Source organism: Callorhinchus milii, unplaced genomic scaffold (genome assembly GCF_018977255.1).
Source record: "Callorhinchus milii isolate IMCB2004 unplaced genomic scaffold, IMCB_Cmil_1.0 Scaffold19, whole genome shotgun sequence".
NCBI classification, from domain to species: Eukaryota; Metazoa; Chordata; class Chondrichthyes; order Chimaeriformes; family Callorhinchidae; genus Callorhinchus; species Callorhinchus milii.
Window position 1 is genome coordinate 5,759,581 of NW_024704760.1, and position 20,815 is coordinate 5,780,395.

The 20,815-nt window shown below is 39.9% G+C and overlaps 1 protein-coding gene across 1 annotated transcript; it reads right to left on the reverse strand.

Moving 5' to 3' along the window:
* Nucleotides 1–1,087: 1,087 nt before the first annotated feature.
* Nucleotides 1,088–20,577, reverse strand: LOC103179126 (crystal protein). The gene is given in 18 exon segments (XM_042342254.1): nucleotides 1,088–2,020; nucleotides 2,524–2,693; nucleotides 3,414–3,554; nucleotides 4,357–4,475; nucleotides 5,454–5,581; nucleotides 5,811–5,944; nucleotides 7,100–7,301; nucleotides 8,086–8,231; nucleotides 8,234–8,356; nucleotides 12,751–12,780; nucleotides 13,524–13,553; nucleotides 14,019–14,048; nucleotides 14,750–14,944; nucleotides 15,446–15,499; nucleotides 16,699–16,787; nucleotides 17,327–17,436; nucleotides 17,735–17,953; nucleotides 20,419–20,577. Coding segments are annotated over 18 exon segments (2,541 nt in total). The 3' UTR covers nucleotides 1,088–1,558.
* Between the last annotated feature and the right edge of the window lie 238 nt (nucleotides 20,578–20,815).

A 20,815-nucleotide genomic window follows, 5' to 3' on the forward strand; every position in this document is an offset into this window, starting at 1 on the left:
CACTTTGTTCTGGACTTGATGGTAGAACTTGACACCCAACATAATGAGGTTTAGTCCCATGAACAGGTTTCTACACTGTCCAGCCTAATGAACTGAACGGATTAGGTTCACGAAGGACAGTCAACAGCTGTCAGTAAGTGGAGCAGTTCAGCTTCCCCTGGGCTAGATTCAAATCAGGGTTTGTTAAAGGTGAAGAGTTAGTGCAGCTGTTTAGCCAACTCGTGCTGCTGATATTCTGTCAATAGTAAACTTGCCGATGAGTAAAAACCAAAGACAAATGATGTTGTTTTTGACATCGTGTTAGTTTAGGAATACAAGAACAAGGTTACACTTGATTGACTGTAAATGATGCAAGAAAACCGTTTTCGCAAAAGGATATTGTGATTGCTTATGCTGGAAATACCAGAGCTATGATGTTGCTCTGCATGGTTTAGTTAAATCCCCTTGCTGTTTGTACAAGCAAAGTCTTAGAAAAGCAAATCAAGTTTGATGTGCTGTTCAAGCGTTCTATTTTAATGAGTTCTACATTTGAGGAGGTTGGAACTTGGTGACTTTCAAGTACTGTCGTAAGAACTGTAGAGGACATTTGACTGTGAAAGGTAGATTCTTCCATACGACAGGCACTTATGCTGTTAAACTTTGCTGGTCGAAAGCTGCCCATTCCACTACTTAACTGTACCTTATATGGAAAATGTAAACACACAATGGATATAAAGCTGTTTCCTTTATCTAAGAGACCTTGGCTTGAACCCCGAGATTTAAAATGCCGTCATTCCTTTCTTATAAAGCAATGGTACCCATGCATGTGGGTAAAAATAAAATGTTTAAATCTTCTGAATCATCACAGAAACATGCCATTTGGCCCAACTAGTCTGCGCTGTTGTTCATACTCCACAAGTTTCCTAACCCCTTTTCCCTCATACATGCACCAATTACCTATGCTCAAATGTCAATCATTTAAAAAAAAATTATGTTCAAGGCACTCGTGAACTCTATTTAAGACAAAGAAACACAGAAACAGGAGTAGGCCATTCAGTCCCTCAAGCCTGTTCCACCATTTCTTTAAGATCATGGCTCATCTGTACTTCAAGTCCAATTACCCGTCCTTGCTCCGTAGCAACTCTAACTACTTTGGGATTTAGTAATAACAATAATCAAAATATTATAATATAAAAACTCTACAGAGACACAGCAAAACAAGATTTGTTGTGGTGTTACTTGTTCTCGACTACAAAAACGAGCAGTTATAAAAGCATCAGATATGACTAGTGGTACTAAATGTGCATTGCACACATTTCCAGTCTTGTTCCTATATTGTTTGGATGTAAATCCTGATTTATTGCTTCACAAATTTTCAGATTACGTGGAAATATTCAAGACCTTGTATTCAGCCACCAGACAATCTCTCTCTTGTATTCTGTTTATTTGTCAAGGAACACATTGAATTGAAGGTGCTCAGTTTGCATGGATTGTGTTTGGCCGAACAATTTTCTGATGCAGGGAAAAGCATATTTCACTGCTAAAATATTTTTTCATCAGATTTGGCAGACTTCACGCACTAATAAATGTTGAGCTTGTCCCAGAAATCGCAGTGTTTTCTGTGGAAGTCTCCCTGAACATTAGGTGGCAATGTGAAGTTCAAGTAAAACCAGGAGTTCTGAAGTGTGTACTGTGGCCAGTTTATTACTGGTTGGAGAGTGCAGAGCTCAGAGAACTTGCCATGATCCTTACGGGAATTGGGATTACCATGGTGAGCAAAGTTACCCCAGAAACACATCATATAATTCGCCAGTGTTTGTTCCTCAGGAGTGAAAGTGTAGTTCATAAGACTGACAGTATCCCACACGAATGGCAGCTCAGACCCGTGACAGACATGATTGTAACAGTATGTTTTGTTTCCCCAGGCCTTAGATGCAAAGGCCTTATAACTAAAGACGTAAAGCCAAACAGGACTGCCCACACGAGTGATCGACTGAGTAACTTTCCGTGTTGGACAAAGAAAGACGTAGTCAGCGGATACCTAAGAAAACAAAATCAGAGAATTAAAGATGAACATTATAGGAGGCAGAGTTCTTGTTACTGGTTATCCTGTGTTCTACAATACTGTATATTGGTTATACTGTATATTATAATACAAGAATACATTAGAATCCCTACCTCTGTGACTCCGAACCCCCTATCAGCCTGTCCGCTCCCTCCTTACTCTCTCCCTTGCTTCAAGTCTCATCCAAAGACCTTCCTCTTCAACCGTGCCTTCAACCAGCTTCCCAACCCCACCACCCCCTGCCCTCCACCCCTCCTGACCCCAACTCCCAGCTCGGGTCCAAAATTCCTGATTGTCCAGCGCCCTGGGATGTCTTTCCGATGTGAAGGGTGCTATACAAGTGCAATTTGTTGTTGTTGTTGTTGTAGGTTACTATTCTGAAATTTATTCAAAGCAACACTGAAAAAGAAGGTTGAGTTTTATTCAGATGACATTTACTGTTAAGACTGCCACTGTGAAGATGCATTTTGATCCCTTACCTTTGCAAGGAGCTGGCGCTGATCATGTGTCTGGAGAGGGGGATATTCGAGAACGATCCAAGGAGCGTGTCTATTGAACACAAGTGATAAGTATTCAAAGTATGCAGCCTTAGACACGGGACTTGAAAGAGCCTTATATATGAATAGGATTCCCTCCTCTGTGGTTGTTCCTGAAAAAATAACAATACAACGCAGGATACAATTTACAACACTTATGCAGTGACTTTTGCGTTGGGAGGACGCCCACAAAGCGTTTGAGAGTTGCTAATGGTTAATTAATGGTTCCAGATGGCTGCTTTTATTCATGCAATGTAGCATTACTGGGGATAATGTTTTGATGGTGTAATACGGTAATAACAACACAACAACTTGCACCTCTAAAGTAATTCTATTTAAAAGTGATTTTTTTCATACAGAGTCAAATAGTTTTACCTGAAGGTTGAGAACAGTCAAAAACAAATTTCAAAGAGGATGCATTAAATAGTTTGAAACTGATAATTTTAGGTTCATATTGGCATAAAATATATTGATCTCTAAAATAGGCAATATATTCAAGTAAGGTCCATTTTTTTCCCCCCCCATATGACCCAATCTGACATGTTACAAGAATATCTTCATTTCTGCTTCATTTGAACTCTTACCTCTTTGCTTTAAGGAGAGAGTTGCTGTTACATTTCGGGAGTACTGTAGTCAGATTCCAGAAAACAAACGCCATGCAAGACAATCAAACTATCAGGGCTCAGTTTACTAACACGGGTCTGACAACCAGTATTTTGTAATGAAAACTATTGCAAAGCACAACAGAAATTCTTTCCATTGTTTTCCTAATCTGTCGTGGTGCTGCATGCATCATTTGGAATTGCCAGAGCTTCATACCTGTGTACACATACCTAACATAATGGGTTTTCCCTTCTGCCATCTGGTTTGAATGAAAGCCAACACAGTTTCCTCTTGGATGGTTTCTCCATCAAGATTTGGCCCCCAGGGTTGGAATGCTTCCACTACCTCAAATGGATTTATGTCCTCGCTCGCTGGTCAGGAAAGTAAACCCCCAAAATTACGCATTAAACACCTTTTGACACTTTTTATAGAATTTGTACAATTTCATATACTCCGTGTTAACAGAAGAAAAGTAAAAGGTGAATACAGATAATAATAATAATAATAATAATAATCATTGCATTTGATATAGCATCTTATCCCGTCATTGAGATGTCTCAAAGCGTTTCATAGACTATACTGTAAAGTGAATTGACTGTATATTTTGTGGGCCAAATGCAGCAGCCAATTGCGCGCAGCAGTGTCCCATAAACAGTCGTGGATTGAGTGACCAAATTATTATTTTATTATTAGATGCTAGAAATCTGAAAAAACTATTGGGAAATCCACAGCAGGTTAATCAGTGTCTGACAGTGATAGGCAGGGTTAAGGCTTTTGATGTGTATTTCAATTAGGAATCAATTATCTGAACTTGCATTTGGATTCTACAGTAGTCTGTGCAGTGCAGTGTTTATAATCTGACTAGTCTGTGCAGTGTTTATAATCTAACCCTCCTAATCTCTACTCCCTCTCCCTCAATGTCTACAATTTACAGCATCCCTTTTCGTGAAGCTTTCAAAGCACTGATTTTCTTTTAAGAAGAAATATCATGGCAGTGCCTTATTATCAATACTTTGATTCCAAACGTCGCCTGCGCAATATACTATTTGTCCCCTGTTCTCAATGGTGGGATTACTGCTCTAACAAGTAGAACTCGACAGGGCAATAATGGGCTGGCTACCTTTTGTGTGATTCCTATTCAAATCATATGTCTGATAGTGAAATGGAGTTTACCTGCTTTAATCTGGGCTGCAATTATCTCATTTGGTGTCAGGGCCATTAAACAAGCCAGACCCTGTGTGGAGCAATTTGCGAGTTTTGAAAAATATTCTCCCAGTTTAATAGCATTTGTCCTGGATAAAGAGAAAAAAAAAATACGGTGTGTTACAACTCACCTTCCCTATATGGCAATTTCATTTATATCAAGTGTTATCAAATGTTGTGTATAGAATTACTATTGCGTTGGGGATAGACTTGCACAAGGGAATATTTGCAGCATGTTTATAATGAGCATGTGCTTTATTAAGGGTTTTAAAGCTTCTGTATTATTTTTTGATACCTTATTAAAAGGAACAATAGGTTATGATTCCCACATCTCAGTTCACCAAACTAACTGAGATATTTGGCCAACACAGTTTTCATATTTTCAATTCAGTGTATTTTCAATGAAACCAAATTTTATTCTTTCTTATCAGAAATAAACGATCACTCACATTGGTTGCTTGTACTATTACAGTTGCTTGTAACACAATCACATCTTTCGTCAAAGTTACTTGTTTGGTTTAATTGAAAATTTCACAAGTTTGAAACCAACCTCCCCTTTATTTGGGAGCTACAAAAAATACAGCAATTACTGTAGCAAATGTCATTACTGCAGTTTACTTTTCTGTCACTTGAGGACGCTGCAATATGTTGTTAGCTCAGTGGGAACCTCCAGTGGCGGACTTTAGCAAGCAATCTGCCTGTAATTTAACATAATAAATATTTAGTTCTATATTTTCATGCTCTACCTCCTTTGAGCAAACATAAGTCAAGCAAGAAGTACTGAAATTTATAATTAATTGTGTATTTTTGACCAGACTATTAAATGTTGAATGAAATCATTGGTATGAACATAAACACCCATTATTTAATAATAATAATAATAATAATAATAATAATAATAATAATAATTTAGGGATATTGTCCCATTCTACATTTCGTTCATTGATCTAGATTGTTTTTTTTAGGGAGAAGACTTTTTAGCACCTTCTGCTTGGATTGATGTTGTCCTTAAGAGAAATTGACAATGAGCCAGTCAGACATACTGTCTTAGGAAATGTAAAGTGTACCTTGTTTTTAAACGCAGTGAGAATGGAAGGCTCTCCACAATAGCTCGTTGGAATAGCAGCTCACTGCTCTGTACAGTGAGGTGCAAAGCCACAGACTGAGCCCCTGCACTCTGACCAAATAGTGTCACCTACAGTGCAATGATACAACAGTAAGAAATCACAGGAACTTGCACTACTCTTATTTTCACGTTAAGGCTGATGATCTGAATAGTCAGACAAAACAAAGAGAAAAGAACCTCATCTCACGTACTCCCAGGATGTTAATAAAATGTGTCACCTTTCCTGGTTTATCTTCAAATCAAAAATGTAACATTTACTGCAGAGATTTCGCCCCCACACACATATACACTTCTTAACCTTGTTTGGATCACCACCAAAGGCCATTATATTCTGTTGGATCCACAGGAGTGCTGTTTGCTGGTCAAAAAACCCATAATTTCCAGTAGCAGATGTTTCCGGATTGTTTCCTGTGACAAGGAAGCCGAGGGCTCCTGAAACAGCAAAGTACGACTTGATTATCCTCCCGAAGGTACATTGCAATTCTTTATAATACACAAGAACACTGCTGTGCGCAATTGGCTGCTGTGTTTCACTCACAAAATATACAGTCAATTCACTCTACAGTCTATTCTGTGAAGCGCTTTGGGACTCCCGACGTGAAAAGCGCTATATCAAATGCAAGGATTATTATTATTATTATATCAAATGTGAGGATTACTATTACTGTGCGCTGCCAATTATGGGATTCCTCAAACCTCTCTCCATCCAAATTCTGCTGCTGGACTAATCTTATTTTGTGAAGGTCTATGAAATAAATGTCCCTCTCTGTATAAAAAAGGAATGCATCCCGTCCTGCCAACTAATGTCATGATCTTTTAATTAAAAAAATTTCGCAGACACTGTTGCACCACAAAACCTTGGTGCTGCAGGAAGGAAAAAAGACATAACGAAAAGGGAATATATATTTTTTAAATCCGGAAGCACTTAATGAACAGAAGGGGTAGAACCTGCATATATAACAACATTAATAATTTAGTCGCACAATCCACGACTGTTTGTGGGACGTTGGCAAAAATTGCATGGCTGGGAGCTGGTACAAGGCCATTAACTTCTCAAATGCAGAATAAACTAAATACCAGGAAGTATGCAAAGCTGCAGGAATGTGGATTATTATCTTTGCAAAGGATCCCGTGATGTGCAAACACTTTGGAATTAATACAAAGTTCAAGGTGCACGTAATGAACCAACGTAAAATTGTGTTAAACATGTTACGGAAAATAGTTTTCAACGCTATTGATCACTGGCACTACATTGTTTGTCAAACAAATGAAAAAGGAATTATGAGGCACATTTTAACAAAAACAGTAGCCTCTCTCTCACTGGATCACATTCAAACCTAAATGTTGGATAAAAGAGTCCATGACTTTCGGACACTGGACAAAACAATCCCTTGGATTCAACAATTCTAGTGTAATGATGCTTTTTGCAGATCGAGATCTGACCAATATAATAATATAATAATAATCCTTGCATTTGCTATAGCGCGTTATCACATCTTCAAGACGTCTCAAAGCGCTTCACAGCATATACTGTGAAGTGAATTTAATTTAAAGAATTTAAATTGAAATGAACGAGGAGAGTCTTACCCAGTCGATAGTTAATGGTGACCACAATGGTGTAAGTCAGGTTAGAAAAAAACCTTCCGTCAAACAGTAAAGCTGAGCCCGCACCATCTTTGAAATTGCCCCCGTGAATCCACACCATGACTGGAAGAAGCACTTTAGGAAGGGAAGACACATTCACGGCCAAGGGCACAAAGACATTCAGATATAGGCAGTCTTCACTGATCTAGGTTTGAAAGAAGCAAACACTGTAGACATGGTCATCAGAAATCAATGATATTAATCGGTACAGACTGACAAATACAACAACTTTCATCACTTTTCACTCTGTCTCTCTACTGATCTTACCAAAGACTGGGATTCTATCTCACTAAGTGTCTCCTGGTGGATAGAACCAACTTGGAGTTCTTCCTGGGTCCGAAGGAAATTGTCAATTGCTTTCCGGATGCTTTATATCCCTACTAATGACATACAATATACATGAATTTGAAGACTTTGTGGCTAAAAGATATTTAGAAAAATAGGCAACATTGACCCGATTACATAATTTCTAACAAGACCTTTCTACTTTCAAGCGTTTAAAACTATCATACCAATCCCCAAGTTCTCTTATGCACAATTTCTAGAAGTATCATGCAGGCTTTCAAACAAACAGACAAAAAAGTAATTGAGTTGTTATTAGCGACCCCCTCATTCCCCAGCCGTTGTCTATGCCATTGCCTGAAGTGACTTAAAAAAGTTAAAATCCTGTGAACCAGATTTTACAATGTAAAAGTGATGTCCCCTTAAACAACATAAAAATCCTTGCAGTTGATATAGCTCCTTATCACTCGCGCCTTCGAGACGTCTCAAAGCGCTTCACAGAATATACTATAAAGTGAATTGACTGTATATTTTGTGGGCGAAACACGGCAGCCAATTGCGCACAGCAGTGTCCTACAAACAGCCGTGGATTGAAGAGACCAATTTCACTTGGTCATATTCAGACAAATGGTACGAAAGCCACTTACTTGCAGAGGGCATGCAAAAGGAGGTTGATTGCAGACTTGGGTACATCCTGCTCGGGGGTACAGAGCATTGTATATTCCTATCCACGGTGACAGCTTGCGAGGATACTTCCATCTGTACTGGCCGGTTGGTGGGTCTGCATAGGGATGCCATAAAAACTCTGTGACCTGGAGTTCTGAGTGCCCCTCACAAGGCCAAAGGCAGTTCGCACAATGGGACCTTTAGCATGCTGAAACGTCCCGACACTTGGAAGGGCTGTTGTCCCAATGATTACTAGGAGCAAATGGATGCTAAACATGTTGTGTGTTGAACGCAAACCCCTCCTGTAATGGGTAACGAGAAGAAAATAATGGCGATTTGAGAAAAGATGGGTACCGTTTACAAATCTTCAGGCGAAGTAGATTTATAAGCGAGACTGGTTTGGTCAGAAAATAAATCATCAACAACTCATTAAATAGTCATTCAATCACACCCTTGTGAAATTAAGTACTTTAAATATTTTAAAAGATATTTCTTTACCTGTTTATTTGCAGACTGGTGTTACACTGTCTTGGTACACCGGTTCACTTGCACTACATAGTTCAGACAAACAAGAAGATCAAGTAGTGCGGAAGAATAAGCTGAGCAGATATATTCAAAGTAAGGAATTTTCAGCATTTAATGAGATTAGAAGCGTGATTCATTCCTGAGCAATGAAAAAGAACACTTCAGTGTAGAGAACATTAACTGTTTCACAGGATCACGTTTTTCAGCACAAAACAATACAGTTCTGATGTTTGCAGATTGTGTTCCCGGTCTCTGCAGACAGTGACTTGCAGTCAAGGCAAAGATAGTGTGTTATAGTTGCTGTTAGTAATCCAGGAAAGGGTAGGGAAATATCACCTGGTGTTTAATCCAGGTTTGCACTGAGAATCATAGAAACGAAAGTGCTGAGAAAAAGCATTCACCCTATTGAGCCTGGAATGACAATTTTTCTTTGGACAGCCGGGTGTCTGACACATGGGGAAACCCATCACCATGATTAAGAGTATCCAAACCAAACTGAGAGTTCCATGTATCCCACTTACGCATGAAAACGTCAGAGATAGATTATTGGAATTGGGCAAGTTACCAGAGCACTGTTAACTTCGAAACAATATTCGGAAATGTAGCCAGTGTTACGCGGTGTAAGTTGCATCTCACGGAATGAATTGCACATAGACAAAAAGAACACGTTCGAACATTTATTGATTGTAACAGTATTTATTTCTCCCCACATGCAGCATGTCGGTTTATTTCTTCCACATAGCCTTCCCCAAAAAGCTGCACCATTCTGTTATAATAATCCCTGCATTTGATTTAGCGCCTTATCATGTCGTCAAGATGCTTCACAGGATATACTGTAAACCGATTTAGAGTATGTTTTTTTGGCAGCGAAACGAGGCAGCCAATTTTGCGCACAGCAATGTCCCACAAACGGCCACAAAGTGAATAACCAATTTTATTTGGGGGAATTGTTGGCCAGGAATTGTGCTATGGGATCTTTATTGTCCACCCGAACAGGCAGACTGGACCTCGGTTTAATATCTCATCTGAAGGACAGCGCCTCTGACAATGCAACACATCCCCAGCACTGACTGGAGCGCCAGCTAAGACTATGTGATTCCAAGTCCCGATGAGGGGCTTGAACCCACAACCGTTTGACACAAGAGGGCCATCTATGTGCCAGGCTGACCCTCGGTATTGGCCACATGCCTTTTGATTGGGTTTGTAAAACAACACACCTTGTGCCAACGAGCACACACAACCTTCCTTTACAAAATCATTAATATCCGAATGAGTCAAAGAGGCTCGAAATGTTACTTCTATGTTTTATCCCAGATGGGTTTTAAAGGCATTCAGGAAGTGCTTTAGTACTCAAGAGTTTAAAGCTGAATTTTATGAGGATTAATCTTGGCAAAATTTTAGGTTTTAACTACCTTGCTAACTCGGTAAAGCCATTCTGAATGGCTTTAACGGATTGAAAAAAAATTCCTGCACAATGTGATTGTTCACCAGGCTACTTGGGAAGAGAAGAAGGAAAGATATATGTAAAACGATAATAATAATCTTTGGCTTGGATAATAAAGTCTCATCACATCTTCGAGGCGTCTCAAAGTGCTTCACAGAATGTACTGCAAAGTGAATTGACTATATATTTTGTGGGCGAAACGTGGCAGTCAATTGCGCACAGCAGCGTTCCACAAACAGTCGTGAATTTGACAGTCATGTAGAGCAAATCAATTAACATTGTGGAGATTTTACCAAACTGGAAACAAGCAATGGTGGTTCCCCTATTCAGGAATGGTGATCAAACCACATGTGTCAATCACGGAGCCTTTGGGTTGACTTCAGTCATTGGAAAATCAAATAAACTAAATGACAACCAACACAGCTTCACAAGAAATACACCTTTGCCTACTCCAAATAGAAATTTTAAGATGATATCCCCAAATTGATGGTGATTAAGATCTGTGATGCAGAAGAGTACTTCGACTTTCAATAACCTTTGATAAAATACCACAAAACTTTGTTACATATTGCTTTCAAATCATTCTCTACAATGTAGGAAGACTTACCGATGGATAATTTAAATTTGTGCGCGATCATACTTTCAGCGTAATTATACATGTTTAAAATTCAGCACTTTTTCTCAGATTTCAATATGTTGAACATGTTTTTAACATTATCGTTAATATATGCTGTGTTCAAGATTTTACACTTGGTATTTGGAGTGGTTGATCATTGGCCTGTAGACAAAACATTTATGGTATTGCCTAGAGAATACGTGTGTTCCTGGCTGTGTTGAAGTCCCACCATTGTACGGATTTTGATGGTAGAGAATTAAAGTTTGAGCAATCACTGTGTTCAATGTACACATTATTCAAAGACCTACATTTTTGGTAGGTCAGGGTATTAAGGGATATGGGGAGAAAGCGGGAAATTGGGATTGAAAGGATTAGTTGAGGTACAGATCAGCCATGATCTAATTAAATGGCGGAACTGGCTCGAAGGGCTGGATGGCCTCCTCCTGTTCCTATGTTCCCATGTTCCTGTGTACACAGCACCAGCTATTGTTTATGGTTCGGAGGTTTAGAGGAGACCTGATGTACGAATATTAAACTGCAACCTACGACATTCGGATCTAAGTAAAATAACCATGTAAACTAAGTAATACAACCAGCAGACTTGAGAAATGAACATTCTCTTATACAACTTTTAGAATATGAATATCCGGTCATGATCATTACATTTCCTACTGATGGATGCACCATTGTAAACTACTACAAGCAGTAACTCTGATCAGAGATAAATCTGACAAAGTCACATTGAGAGAACATTCGTTCTTGCTGCTGATGTTCTTGCTCTTTTCTTGCTTTACGCAGAATTCAGAACTGCTAACAGTACGAGTATCAGCACAGAACCGGAGAATGGTACCCTTTTCCCACCAGCAGATGTGTAGTAACTTCCGTTTCCATTGATAACTGTGGAAAAATAATAATAATTCTTATATTTGATATAGCGCTTTTCACGTATTTTAGATGTCTCAAAGCGCTTCACAGAATATACTGTAAAGTGAATTGACTGTATATTTGTGGGCGAAATGAAACTGCAACCAATTGCAGTGTGGGTTGAAGTGACCAATTTTACTATTGTTTTTATTTTCTTGAGGGATTATTATCAGGTGTGTGCAGTGAGGAAATTTGCCCAAGGTTTTGCCCTGCCGGGCATCACATCTCTCGTTTGCGAGGCAAGTGCTCTAACCACTGAGCTACAGGAATCCTGTAGGATGAAAGGTGAGTTCCTCACACTGAAATCTCTATAAAGTAGCCTTAAATAGGTATTTCTACAGCAGTTTATCTGTCGTCTTTCAATTAAGAGTGCACATAATTGGGCAATATTCCTGAATTCAAGCTAATATGGAAGCTGGTTCTTTTTAAGAACTATGGAAAAATCAAGACAAAATGTAAGATTTTTTTGCCTACAATCCTGTGCGATCTTACATTTTAAGACAACGTGGTCTTATAAAACTGTAAGGACGTTTTGGCCACATATTTGGGATGAGAAAAATAGGTGACAAAATATCAGGTGTGTTGGCTCATCTGGCTTTGGCTTCACACAGCAACAACAACAAACGACAAATTAGTTTTGTATTGCGCCTTTTTGTATCCCAAGGTGCTGAATCGTGCAAATTAAATTAAATTAAATTAAAGCCGTGCTAATGGAACATTTTGAAAGGTAAAAATGAAATAGGCATCAGAAAGTTCGATGGATCATCCTTTGTACTTTATACTTAGTAAAGAGCTGATTGACACAACACTAATTTTCTCCAATTCAGTACAAATTTAGTACAAGAATTGGTACTAGTAATACCTCACTAAATTGCAGGAAGAAGAATTCTCATCAGGGCAACAAGGTAAAAATCACACCGATTCTTTGCAACTGATGTTTTTATATAGATATCTGTTAGGTCAGGGTATTAAGGGATATGGGGCAAGGGTGTGTAACTGGACTTGAGGTACACATCAGCCATGATCTTATAAAAAGGCAGAAGAGGCTTGAGGGACTGAATAATCTACTCCTGTTTCTATGTTTCCATAAAATAGACAGTGTAAAAACAGAGCTGGAGAACAGTGTAGAATTCTTACTTTTGATGGTAACATCATGTGTCTTTTTTGCTGTTCAAACAAAAACGATGAAGGTAGTTAGTTAGATTCTACACTGTAGCCTTCTATAGTAAGAAAATGGTACACAGCCAGCAATATGCACCATAGAAGACAAGATTATAATAATGATAATAATAATAATAATCCTTTCATTTGATACAGAGCCATATCACGTTGTTGAGACTTCTCAAAGCACTTCACAGAATACATTGTAAAGTGAATGGACTGTGCATTTTGTGGGCGAAACCCAGCAGACAATTGCGCACAATTAATAAAAATTAAATTTAAAAATAAATAAATAAAAAGATAGCCTCATTTACACTTTCCACCACGTTCAATGTTTTATGGTCGTGACAAAGAAGTAAGAACGTTGTGCGAAACTTCATCCAGGATTAATCAGAAAAATCAACATCAACCAACAAACAACAATAATAATCCTTGCATTTGACATAGCACATTATCACATCTTCGAGACCCCTCAAAGCGCTTCACATAACATACAGTGAATTGACTGTATATTTTGTGGGCGAAACAAGCGCTCTGCCAGACATTTCTTTCTTTTGAACTGGGTTCAACCTCGACATTCCTTCCTAACTGCTTTCATAGTTAATATTAAGCTCAAAGACTTGGCAACACAAAGGCAACATCACAATAAGTGTGTTTGTTCCTGCTGCAATCAATGCTCTCTTAACTTGAGCCAAAATGCAAATTGGTGTAGAATTAGGAATGTGGGAGCAGAATGAGAGAATTCCTACCTTGGACGGTAGTATAATGTACACCTTCTTCTGTTTTGAAAAAAAACATAAGGGTGTTAACGACAACAATAAATTACACTTGTATAGCCCCCTTCACGTCAGAAAGACATCCCAGGGCACTGGACAATCGGGGGTTTATGGACCCGAGCTGGGAGTTGGGGTCAGGAAAGGTGGAGGTCAAGGGGGGGTGGGGGTGGGAGGGTGGCCGAAGGCACTGTTGAAGAGGAAGGTCTTTAGATGGGACTTGAAGGAGGCAAGAGAGGGGGTGAGGCGGAGGGATTGCGGGATAGAGTTTCAGAGTGTGGGGGCAGAGATGCTGAATGCCCGACCGCCAATGGTGCGGCAGTAAGTGTGAGGGACCTGGCCGGCCGGTAGGATGCTCATGCTGCAGCCTTCAACACGTTCAACAGTACACGGAATTAGATGTGATTTATATTTTCCTCGAACGATCAATGTTTAAAGGAGTTGCAAGAGAACATAGAGCTTAATTCTTACCAATGATGGTTGCTTCTATTTCAGTATTTTCTGAAAATAGGATGAAAGTTATAAGCTCCTCATATTGTAACTTTTTAAAAAGAAAATTAACATGATATTAAAAACACTCCCACACTAGGAAGCTTGACGTTTACACCAAGAGAACAATCATTTTTGTAGTAATCACCAATCTATTGCTTGAAACACAGATATTAACCGTTAATAGTACAAGGATTAGAACATAACAAGAGAACAGCGATGAATTCTTACCATGCTCTTCCCGATCCTTATTTCCTGTTGAAAATAATAATAATAATAATAATCCTTGCATTTGATATAGCGCCTTATCACCTCTTCGAGACGTCTCAAAGCGCTTCACGGGAATATACTGTAAAGTGAATTGACTGCACATTTTGTGGGTGAAACAAAATAAGATGTAACGTGTAAGGTCCTCAATTATAGCAAAATATTTAAATTATGTTTCGTATTTAAAAAATGTTCAGCATAATTACATAAAACTCAATCCGAGTTTCAGATGAAACCGGTGGAAACACTACATGTCAGCTGCAGTTTAAGGTGCCTGGGCTATGAGAGGTCACAAGGATACAACGTCAAGTTTATTGTTCCACACTGCTTTGGCTTTATGTCGGCTATGTTTTATTTGGGTGATGTTTTAACATACGTGGAAACTCATCGCCATGCTTGAGTATCCAAACCCAACTGCACGGAAATTTCTATTTGTCTGGTCTCACCCAATCTTGGAAAAAGCTTCCTGCTGTTTCTTGAGCTAAGGTCACTGTAACCATTAGGGCTGTGGTTTGCAGGGTTAACAGGAGCAAAGTGTGAGGATTCCCGAGCTTCCAATGTCTGGTCTTCTCCTCTCAAGTCCCACTGAGAAGTCACGCTGGCTAGTCTACAATCAATAGTGGCTTGGTATACTGCAGAGTCTTTTGATTGGAACCGGATTTGAAGGGAATACCAAACAGGAATATCAAGTCTGTCACATATACTCAACTCATCAATATCAGGACAGAACTGGAGAACAGTGTTGAAGTTGATCCTCGTTTTCAAATCACTTCATTCCCTCGCACCTCCCAACCTGTCTGACCTGCTTACCCCCCACCCCCGCTCCACAACCCACTATCTCCGCTCAGCTGGCTCCAGCCTCCCATTTGTCCCTCGTGTTCTCCGTTCCACCATCCGTGGCCGTGCCTTCAGCCACTACATCCCAAAACTCTGGTACTCTCTGCCTCAATCCCTCCGCCATGCCCCCTTCCTCCCCACCTTCAAATCCCACCTAAAGACCTTCCTTTTTAATCACTTCCCCCCTTCTTCTCCCCCTGGCTCATTGTCAGACTCCGTCACTGTGAAGTGCATCAGGACGCTACCCCACGTGAAGGGCACTATATAAATGCAAATGGTTGTTATTGTTGTTGTTGAAGTCTTACCTTTCTTGTTGGCTTCTTTTTCCTTATTTCCCTTGCTCCCTTTCTTTGCAACGGCTGTTAAAAATAGGACGAAAGTATTAAGGTCGTCACATTGAAAATGTTTGAATAAACAAAATCGGGGAGTGTCGTTAAAATGCTTAGCGGAATAGTAGAAGTTACTCGAATAACGTTCATTAATTTATGTTTAACATTAAGAAAGGTGGTCAGTTCAACACATTTCTTTGTAACTTGGCCAGTTACAGAGTTGTTGGGACGTGGAATGCCACGGTAAGTAAGATGGTGGGTCCATTGTGGGTTTCAAGAGGAAAGTGAAAAAGCATTTGAAAGATAAAGACGTGAAGGGATATGGGGATAGGAATGGGCAATGGGCTTAAATGCACAATTTTCTCTGAGAGCCACTGTCAATTGATGGGCTGATTGGCCTCCTTCTGCTCTGTAAAGTTCTATGATATAGTTAAATTGTAAAGAAGAGTCAATTGGGGTATTATATATATATAAAAGGTCAATCACACCGCAGAAGATGGTACTTTGGGGTATGAGAAAAGAGTAGGGAATTGGGATTAGCATGGGTGGCTTGATGGAGGAGCCAACATTGACATCTAAAAAGAGACCATGTGGCTTCCTAATATGTTGCACATATCTATGTTTTTTACGATTTGTAAGGTTAGTGAAGAATCTAACATGAAATGATATCTAGCATTTGGATGCCAGTTCATAATTTATTTACATTTTGCAAAATGAGTACACAATGTCAACAACAACAACAACTTGCACTTATATAGCACCCTCCACACAGTGTCGCATCTCAAAGCACTTCTATTTCAGAGGCAACAGATTGTCGCAGAATATCAGAATGTCAGCAGAATAATTGTATGTACAAACTATTTTACCACGGGCAATAATCACTGGTACAACTGAGCCATGACAATAATAATAATAATCCTTGCGTTTGATAGTGCCTGAAAACCTCTTTTGAGACATCCCAAAGTGCTTCACAGGACATACTGTAAAGTGCAGTGACTGCATTTTGTGGGCAAAACACGGCAGCCAATTACCCACCGTAGTGTCCCGCAAACAGTTGTGGATTGAAACCACCAATAGTTGCATAATGGAGACTTCACTGCTTTTCATTTATTTTAAGTGATGGGAAAATGACTAATAGTCAATCTAGAACATCTTCAATATGATTCTTAACACATAAGGAACACAGCAGTACTCAAACAACACTAAGTGTTGCACAAAGGGATACTCACTGCAAAGGTTTCTATGACATGTAAATCCATCTGGGCATTCACTGCAGGGAGTTCCTTTATTATATGGTTTATGGTACAATATGTTACCTCTGAAATAGAAATATGATAGAATCAAAAAACTTTGCCAACCTTAGAGGGGGACTTTGCAGGGTGAATGTGTACCCTTACCTCTTTGCTTTATTCTGCAATATTTACTTGCGGTACTTACAGCAGGATGATATGTTTAGTATACTTTTATGATGTGAGCTTCTAGGGGAGACATTTGTGACATTTCCTAACAGAATTTGATAAGTCAGGATATTAAGGGATATGAGGCAAGTTTGGATAATTGGACTTGAGGTACAGATCAGCCATGATCTTATAGAACGGTGGAACAGGCTTGAGGGACTGAATAGCCTAGTCCTGTTTCGATATTTCTAAGCTTCCAGAATTTACCTAAATTCACCCCCCGTTATGGGAAATCCCGTTCCCGAATCATCACAGTGATCAAACCCATCATCAGTCAGAGCGATACCCTGTAGTTTATGAATTTAAAGGATATAATTGAACATTATCATTCATTACCACATGTAATGTTTGCAGGCAAGAAGCAGCAATGGCAAAAGTGTTCACCAATACTCGTACTTACGGAGGTAAATAGTTGCAGACCAGAAAAGAGAGCTTTTTGTAAGGCAGGCCTTTCACTGTTTCACAAAACTGATCAGCACAGCCCACTTTGTCAGTCGTGGCCCATATAACCTGTAAAACGAAAACATCACCGTGCTTAAACCAAACTAGGAATTCCATGAATCCCTCCTACCCGTGGAAATCCCAGAGGTTTAAACTCACTGGCTTAAAGTTGCTTACGTTATTGCTTCTTGAAACGCCCCAATATCAACCTGTCCGCTCCCTACCACCCAGCAGGCTCCGTCCTGCTCCACATCCCCCTGGCCGGCCGCCCCATTTTGCATTGTATTGTATTGTCTCAAAGCGCTTCACAGGATATACTGTAAAGTGGATTGACTGTGTATTTTGTGGGCGAAATAAAGTTCCATACCTGTGTGTAGTGCCCACACATTTTGCCTTTTTCACAAGTCATGCTTTCATAAGTATAATAATTTGCTTCTCTCGCCCAGGCTCGCACTCCTTCCTCCACATTCAATTTCTCAGTGGTCGCATACAGGTTTTCTCCTGTACGTCCTCTTCCAGAATTGTGGACCCACACACACTTTGGTGCGTATTCCTTAGCAATTCTTTCCAGGTTCACATCCCAGCTCTACAAATAAGCAAATTAATAAATAAATACATAATTTAATAGAATATCGCTAATTAAGTATAGAATGCCGAATATAAATGAGTTTCTAAAATAATAAATAATAATCCTTACATTTGCTATAGTACCTTTCATATCGGGTGGACGTCTCAAAAAGCTTCACAGGTAAAGTGTAGTGATGGTGTGTTTTGTGGGCAAACATGGCAGCTAATTTGCGCACAGTAATGTCCCAAAAAGAGCCACGAAGAGATTGACTAGTTTTATCTGGAGAGAGCGTTAGCCAGAGAAACTCCCTTCTCTTTTTTCGAATGGTGCCTTGGGATGTTAAACGTCCACCTGAACAGGCAGATTGATGGGACCTTGGTTTTACGTCTACTCTGAAGGTTGGCACCAACGGCAACGCAGCACACTACAGCACTGTATTGGAGTGTTAACCTCGATTGTGAGTTCAAAGTTCCAACATAGGACTTGAACCCACAACCTTATGACTGAGCCAAGATGCCACCCTATTATATGTGTTTATATATATATATTCTCATACAAGAAAGAAACTGTAGCTGACAGAAACATACAACAGATCTAAAGGATCTATTTGGGGAATGTGCTCAATACAACAGTCACCCTATTGATGAATCAGTCTGATAAATGACTGATAAATATTATGATATGAGCCTTTTCTCCAAGTTAGGTGAATAAACAGGTGTGAGACAATCTTGCCAAAGTTGACAAGGATGTGACACAAAGCGACATCATAATGTCATGGAAAATATCACATCATCCTCAAAGAAAACAGAACTTTGCCAGTCCCTGATTTTTAACTGTTTTCTTTTAGCTTGTTTTCTTCTCTTGATGTAAACATTTTTCTGGTCATCAGTACTGTTGAACGAGTTGATTACCATTTTGTTCTGCCCTTGCATACTGTTATTGATTACAACCTCAATCAAAAAAAAGGTCTCCACAGAAACATTTAGTCATAGAAATATCAAAAGCACACTTTTAAAAAAAAAATTCTGAAAACCTGTCTCTAGGGGATAAATTTAGTCACAAACAACAACAACAAATTACATTTGTATAGAGCTTTTCACGTCAGGAGGATGCCCAAGGCACTGGATGGTTAGTGATCCGCACCTGATTCGGTGGTTGGGATCAGGAGGGATGGAGGGCGTGGAGGGTAGGAGGTTGACCAAAGGTGCGGTCAAAGAAGAGGGTTACAAATTCTTTGGCATAAAGAAAAAAATTAATTTAAAATATCTCGGATGCTCATTCCCATCCATCTCCAAACGACTACTTTTATTCCCATTAACTGTAATTCTGTCTCACAGCTGTGTGTTTTTTTTTAATTTCAAAGAAACGTCGAGCTGTGATTCTATTAATCACAGTCCTCATTTTATTTCTGCAAGTTTGATCAAATACACTTGGTGATTTTGTGACTTCCAGGCACAAGTCATCAGTAAATACTGATGTGCCATTTTCCTTTTCAAAAATCCTGTGCATTTACATAACCTTAATTACTCTCTGTAAAGAAATCATGTTCCCCCACTTAAAAGAGTGACTTACAAATAAAGAATTGCTGGGGTTTGGTATTCTTAGTCTGTAAAATGCAATGTTTATTTATTGTTAGTTTTTGAATGTTGATTCACTTGAGCATTCTATTATGGGTACGATTATCTTTCTCTTTCTCAAAAGGTGGCAATAAATTCACCCGTTTTCTACAAAATCCTGGGAAACTAAACCGTAAAGTTTCGATTCAACCTTCACCCGAGGGAACATCACTTCCCCCTGATCGCAGGAAGTGGTGATCTTTGGATGGGGAATGATCCTGAGATGGTTAGGAACGTTCTTGGATAAACTGTTCATTTTGTTTGAAAATAATACCTAATGAGTTAGCTACTGTAAATAAGATCATGAGAAAGCACGGAACAATTTAGCTCAAGGTTTCTCCATCACCGATTTCACAAATCACCCTTGTAGCGGAGAAACCATTGTATCCTATTAACGCCTCACTTTAATCCATTTATTCCTACGTCCTCCAATTCCATTCCCAATCTACTCATTCAGCCTTTTTTGTTAAAAAATGGATAATCATTCGTGCCTAAACCTGCCCGTCTCTCGTGCCCTCCGTTCCACAAGCGATGGCCGCGCTTTCAGCCACCGAGCCCCAAGCTCGGGCACACTCTCCCACCCCCGTCCTCCCCGTCTCACCACCTCCTCCCCCATCGCCCCTGAAGTCCTTCCTCTTCGACCGTGCTTACGGTCATCTCTCCCGCCCCCCCCCCCCCCGAACCCCCCCCCGAACCCTCCCCCCACCCACCCCGCCAACCCCCACCCACCCGTCTCGGGCCGCCACCGTCAAGCGCTCTGGGACCCTACCGCCCCGCGTGACGGCGTCGCTGTATAAATGACAATTGAGCGTGGGGGTAACGTAGCCTCCCCCACCCGCCAGCACCCGCCAGCACCCCTACTCTTACCATTTTCATCATGTTGGTGGCAGCAACTTCAGAGCGGTATTTATTGTGGGCAGCCACTATTTTATTCTGCTGCTGTTTGCTCAGCCCCCAGGCAGAGGGGAGGAAGGTGAGCAGAGAGAGGAGAAGCACAACAGGCGACCTCAGTGAGTTGGCTGCCATGGCTCATCCAGTCAACGTTGAGCTGATGTGATGCCCCTTCTTCTCTGTGTGCAAAAAAAAATAACCCCCGAGGGAAGAGCCAGGAGACGTGTTAATATATAACCGTGGAAACTGTGACGCTTTACTTTATGACGCCTGCACTTTATTTGAGTGTCTGAATAGCACAATAACTCTGCAGAGCTTAGCTGGCAATTGCAATGCATATATATATATATAAAATAAAATTAAAAAAAAATAT